The sequence below is a fragment of the Varanus komodoensis genome, unplaced genomic scaffold (genome assembly GCF_004798865.1).
Source record: "Varanus komodoensis strain SLA01 unplaced genomic scaffold, ASM479886v1 scaffold62, whole genome shotgun sequence".
Lineage (NCBI taxonomy): Eukaryota > Metazoa > Chordata > Lepidosauria > Squamata > Varanidae > Varanus > Varanus komodoensis.
The window spans coordinates 161,768-168,209 of record NW_025336248.1 but is presented as its reverse complement, the minus strand read 5'-3'; the positions used below and the strand labels follow the sequence as shown (position 1 = coordinate 168,209).

At 37.1% G+C, this 6,442-nt stretch overlaps 1 protein-coding gene across 1 annotated transcript; it reads right to left on the bottom strand.

Annotated features, from left to right (window-relative positions):
• Positions 1 to 2,946: 2,946 nt before the first annotated feature.
• Positions 2,947 to 3,897, bottom strand: LOC123033376 (olfactory receptor 14C36-like). The gene has a single exon (XM_044449981.1). The coding sequence runs from the start codon at positions 3,895 to 3,897 to the stop codon at positions 2,947 to 2,949; it is 951 nt and encodes a 316-aa protein (XP_044305916.1).
• Between the last annotated feature and the right edge of the window lie 2,545 nt (positions 3,898 to 6,442).

Here is a 6,442-nt window from a genome sequence, read left to right as displayed (position 1 = left end):
CCTCCCCTCTCATGTTGCTTCTCCAGACCATACCACAATGGCGTTCGTGGTGGGGCTTGTGGTAAATATAAAAGGATGTTAGTAGAAGTGGAAAACTGGAGAAAAATGTGGCAAATGGCTCATGCAGGCAATCCACTTTGCATCCCCACTATTTATTTTAAATGAAACAACAAAATCATAAACGGATGCTTAGGGAAGAAACCATGGGTCCACAAAACTTGAGTTCACTGAAGTTCTCCAAATTTCATCTCAAAGTTCATTTGGACTTGAGTCCATTATCAGATAGAGGTTTGTTCGTCTGTTTGGTTGTTTGTGTGCATGTGTTTCTTCATATCTCAGATGTATGCAGCAAATAATACTGAGAGGCTGTACCCTAACCAAAGTTAAAATTCAATAAATACTCAAAGTTCAAGATGCACTGAACTTGGGACTGAATAAATTCACTATCATTCAAATTAATTTAAGATTTGAAAACTGTGAAACTGAAATTGTCAGATTTCTCTATCCTTACATTAGTTACTTAAGCACTAGCAGTATAAGGCCAAATAGGGTGAATAAAGATTGAATAAAATAGAATTGCATAAATAAGCATAAAAATATTTCTTCTGACAATTGCAGGCTGAATCCTGGAATGGGTTGTAATCCTGGAATCCTTGTTGTAAGCCATCCAGAGTCATGTAGTGATTGGATGTGTTAGAAATACCCCAAATAAACAAAATTTTTAAAAAAATGGGGAGAGGGGCAAATCATGTAGATCAAAAAGGGTTGTAATAATTGTTTGAATTCTACCCTAATGTCAAGAATGTCATAGGATGACTGAAGGGACGAAGGGACTATTACTATCAGGGACATACATTCCTCAAAGTATGATAGTCTTTAAAACCTTTTTTTTTTTTTTTTTTACATTTCTTGAAATGTTTCATCTGACTTTCATTGATGAGAAATGTTCATATTTTCTTTGGAATTTCGTTTTAGGCATTATGCAATGATAATGTATTGAATTATATTATATTGTACTACTCTTTGCTAATCATTCTTTGGCTTCCGTTAACATGCAAGGGAACACTGAGTCTGAAAAGAAACCAGTAAGGATTAAAATTTCACTTCTGTGTCAACTATTCTATATGCCTGAATGCATTGGATACAAATTCTCTCAGTAGGCTGTGGCTTTGTGCCCCCTGGTGACATTCTAAAGAAACAGCAAGCATCCGTGCCTTTATATCACTCCCTACAGTGCAATTCTGAATCCTGCAGAGAAAAGCTAGTGATTTTTATATGTTGTCCTCTGCTACCCTCTTGTGTCCATTATGTACAATAGCTGGTTGATTATTAATTCAAATCTGTTTGGTGTGCAATCCTGTTTAGAAATCGGTAAGTGTTTGGGCTTAGAATTAGGTCCATTTCATTTCTGACATAAATAATATAATAGTCAAATGTTTTTTTAAGCATTTTTTTTAATTTAAAGCATTTTTATGCCGCCCCCTTTGCAACAAGCCTTGGGCTTGAAATAGGGAAATAAATGTTGATATTTATTTATTTAAAAAAGATGTGTATTTTTAAATGTGAGAAATGAGGGAATTACAAGATTCTAAAGATGCTGGATTGCTTGCCAAAGCACCACATTTGTCAAAGCGATTGTACATACATGCAGACCTAGTTACAGGAACTCCAGTAACTGATACATTTGTCAATCCAGTTAAAATGTTTAGATTTGGTTCATTAGAGTGCAATCCTATGGCCTCCTGGCATTCCCTGTGGAACCAGGAGATCCTTCAGAGCCCCATCTTCAAGGTCCTACAAACCTAAATCTGGACTTGGAAGGCTGGGCCCACACACTACTGCCCACATGGCCAGCATGGAGAGAACTATGCCTGCTGCTTTTCTGAGGGTGTGACTGGACCTCAGAAGATGGTAAGCAGAGACAGGGGTCGGGAGGAGAATTGGGACTGATGGCTTATGCAATTTCTTATTGGGATCCTACACACTACATAGCCATATAATCACATATATTAGCATGTGATTATGAATGGCATCTAGCGGGAGGTAGCTGAATTTAATAAGGAAGAGTCTTGCTTTGCTATAAGTTTTCATATGTTGTAACATGGCAGATGCATCAGTGATGTACCCACAGAGGGAATTCAGAAAGGAAGTTCACTGTGAAGGGCATAATAATCCCATGCATGGCTAGGAAGGATACAAACCCTAAAACAGAACCTTTGCTGTCTTCCGGAATTTAATGTGTTCAACTTTGGGAGTAGCATTCTTTAAGGAACTCAGTTGAAGGTGAGGTGAATGTTGAAGGCAAATCAGGATCTATAATATCTATAATGTGAGTATCTTCTCCAAACCACACATATGGAGGGGCACAGAAAGTTAGATCCAGAATTAGTCAAATGTTAAATAAACCTATTTAATGTGAAGTCATGGTTAAACCCCATATATTTCTGAGTATACTCTAAACATGGATAAACAACCTGCGTAAAACTTTCACAAATGATTATCTATGTTTTATTTTAGGACATATGTGTTTTTGTGTGTGTGTGCATGCACATATATTGGGCTTAACGTACACATGCACACTTTACTATATCAATATTATTTTGATATTATTTCTTCTCTATACAATCTGGATTTTAATAGTGTCATATGTGAGAATTCTTGCTCATAAAACTTGAAGTACCCACACATATGAGCATTGATATATGTATTTACAGCTATAGTTTTTGTTTTTATTATGTATAAATTTCCTGAACAAACAGGTGAGATACACCCAAACCCTTACAAGAAGTACCATACCTGCATTTTTTGTGTTATAGTCTGACATCCCTCCATGCCCCACCTTGGTTACATGTATCTTCTTCTTCTACATTTTAAGGGCTAGATGAATTGGACAGTTTTATCTAGCAAGGAAGTGTGGGAAATTAAGGAATAGGTGCAGGTAGAAAATTATAGAATCATAAGTTGAATTGTAGGGAGTGCCAGCTTTTTGATCATTTTTTTCAGGGCCCCTTTTAATTCTTTGTTCCTTAGACTGTAAATGATGAGATTTATCAATGGAGGCACCACAGAGTAAAGGACAGCAGCTGCAATGTCTCGACCAAGTGAGGATGCTGACCTTGGCCTTGTATATGTAAAGGCTCCAGTGCCCAGAAATAAGCAGAGAATGACCAGGTGTGGAAGGCAGGTTGAGAAAGCTTTGGATCTTCCATAGACAGAAGGGATCTTTATCACAGTGGAGAAGATATAAGCATATGAAACAAATATTATAGAAAAGCATACAGAAGCTAATAAATAACCCAGGACAAACATCAAGATATCATTAGTATGTGTGTCTGAACAGGAGATTTTTAACAGCTGTGGGACATCACAGAAAAACTGATCAATTTGATGGGATTGACAAAAGGATAACCTGAAAGTATTAGCCATATGTACAACGGAATAGAGCATGCTACCAATCCAGCAACCAACCGCCATTTCACTACATACACTCCAGTTCATGATCACCCTGTAATGCAAGGGGTAGCAGACTTCAGCATAGCAATCATAAGCCATTGCTGTGAGTAAGAATAATTCTGCATCTGCAAAAGTGACGACCAAATAGACCTGGGCCACACATCCTGAGAAAGATATCCATCTGGAATTGATCAAGGCATTTACCATGGATTTGGGAATGGTGACAGAGATGTAGGAGATATCAAGAAAGGAAAGGTTTGCAAGGAAGAAATACATAGGAGAAGGAAGCTTGAGATCAAGAGACACAGTTGTAATGATGAGAAGTTTTCCTATCAGTGTTGCCAAGTAAATGAGAAGGAAAGTGGAAAAATGCAGTAGCTGTAACTCCCACATGGTAGAAAATTCCAGAAATAGAAACTCACCCCCAGAGGTTTGATTTAACATTTTCTGCTGCTACTCTGTTAAAAACAAAGAAACACACAAATACAAATATAGCTGATCATAGAATAGAGAAACAGGAAAACAAAGTGGTAACATCAGAACAAGCTTTTGCTAATCTTCCATTATAATTACATGGCGGAAACTGAAAATGTATTTGCTTGTATTCTGTTTTTAATATGCATAGTACACATCATCTGAATAACTTTGCACATTGTTCAGCTGAAGAGTGTTACAAATAAAGAAATAAATTTCTAATTTTAACTGATCTTCTATTAGTTTAATCCTATTGGCTATTCTGGCTTTTACAACTAGTCAGGAACACTGACCGCTTAATAATTAGTTGATCACCCTACCTATATTTTCTAAATAAAGGATATCCTACTTCAGATTCTACCCCCACCCAAATTAAGGATGGTTTATATTATGAAATAAATCTATATAACTTATTTAAACATTTCTTTGCACATGTAAAGTACTTAGCATTTCCTTTAAATTGTGACAAACTACTACAAATGAGAAAAATATGATGACCCAGGAAAGGGGAGGAAGCTCCTCCCTACTGCAATATATTTTTGCCTTTCATATGCATGGAGATGTTCATACAGTGATGTGTCCAGAGCTGTGGCTGATGGACATAAATGTGTATCAATGCTCATCTGAAAGAATGCATGAAATGCCAGTTTTCAAGACAGAGTGGAATTCAGTAGATGCTGGATCTGGAATAGCCATGACTTTAAATAGTATAGAGGATATACCACATGATGGTAAAACATCATAGTCTTTAATAAGGCTTCTGTATTATATTTCCCATAGGAAATCCAGCTACTGGGCTAATATGAAAAAAGGTCCTTATTAGCATCAATAGCACTTTATTCCCAAAGGCATGATGAATATGGCAAGACCTAGAAAAAGGCACTAGCAAGCAGTGTTTAGAAGAGAAAGACTTGAAGTCCCATTTTAATTGTTGCTAGTATTGTGTTGTATCCAATATTAGTATGACTTAGATTGAACATAACTCCACTGAAATTCATGGGAGTTAAGTTAGACTAATATACAACCTAGATTTGGCTTAGCCAGACATGAAATATGTAACTATAAGGAAAACATTGCAAACCAAAGCCCCAAGTGACAGATATATAGTGAAGTAAAATGTTCAAATAAAATGCTCAAGGAATTCGGCATTTATATAGTCCAATGAAAACTGACCTGATCTGCATCTCCTGGACAAGAACTATCCTTCGGATCACACTTTTCATGAATGCTCTGATGCATTCTCAACTAAAAATTGAATCAGATTGAATCTGAAACAGTGGGTGTTGATATTTATTTTATTTATGTATTACATGTCTACCCAATAGCTAACAGAGATTTCAGGGCACTGTCAATTTAAAACATACACATTATAATAAAAATCAGCAATTAAAAAGAACAATAAGAATTACTAAAAGCAGTAAAACCCAACAATAAATAACTACAACTGTGTGTCAATTAACCTCAGATACAGTAGCAAAGATAAAACAATAGATATATGAATGTGTGTATTAAAATATATATTTCAATATATCTTCCATGCAGAATTCTTCTTCCTCTTCCTCTTCTCACAAATGCAGAAGAAGGGCAGTGGCCACATATGAACAAAACGTGGGCCAGAAATAGACAGATAATTACATTTCTGCCTAAAATCTACTGTGTGGTTTGCATATCTTTGCACGTGGAATCATAAACTTGGCTATCACAGGCTTATGGAATGCTTATTCTGAAGTAAGTGCCTCTGGGTGGTTTGTGACATCACAAGCCATGGTAGTTTCTCTCACAGGATGGTCAGTTGTGTTGTCCAAACCTCATCATGGTATTTTGCTTTGTAGAAACCACAGTAAAAAGCAACAGTGGGCAGGTTCAAGTCACCATGGTTTCTCGTTCAGGATGGTCTGTCATATCATCTGAACCCTGTCATGTTATTGCAGCATGTTATGTTTGGTTTATAGAGACTGCAATAAGAAACAATAATCTGTTCTATGCTTTTGATGTTTTACCATGGTATTTCTGACCATCTGAATCTGGCATCATGGTTTCCATAGTGCTCCCACAAAGACCCTTGAAAGGACTGGGTCCTGTTGTAAAAACTGCTCCAGTCATCATGCATAGGACTACACTTCAGGTGTAGTGGCTGATGGGATGTGTCCCAGTGCAGCAGCACTGACCAAAGAGGGTGGAAACCACATTGGAACCAGGATACCTAAAGGAATGCCTTTTTCCCTATTTGCCCTCCCGCCACCTGAGATCGCCAACAGAAGCCCTCCGCTGGGAACCCTCTGTGAAAGATGTTAGGAGACAGAGTACCCGGAAGACGTCCTTCTCTGCAGTGGCACCCCAACTATGGAATGCGTTCCCCAGAGAGGTCTGCCTGGTGCCGTCATTATGGTGCCAGGTTAAGACTTTTTTATTTAATTAATATTTTAATAAGTTTTAATATTGAATTTTATTATTGCAGGGAGGATTGCATCAGAAAAATATGAAAGGAACAACAGGGAAGTGTTCTGATTTCCAG

Coding starts and splice junctions, on each gene's coding strand:
- LOC123033376 (XM_044449981.1), bottom strand. CDS start 3,897: ATGTTAAATCAAACCTCTGGGGGTGAGTTTCTATTTCTGGAATTTTCT.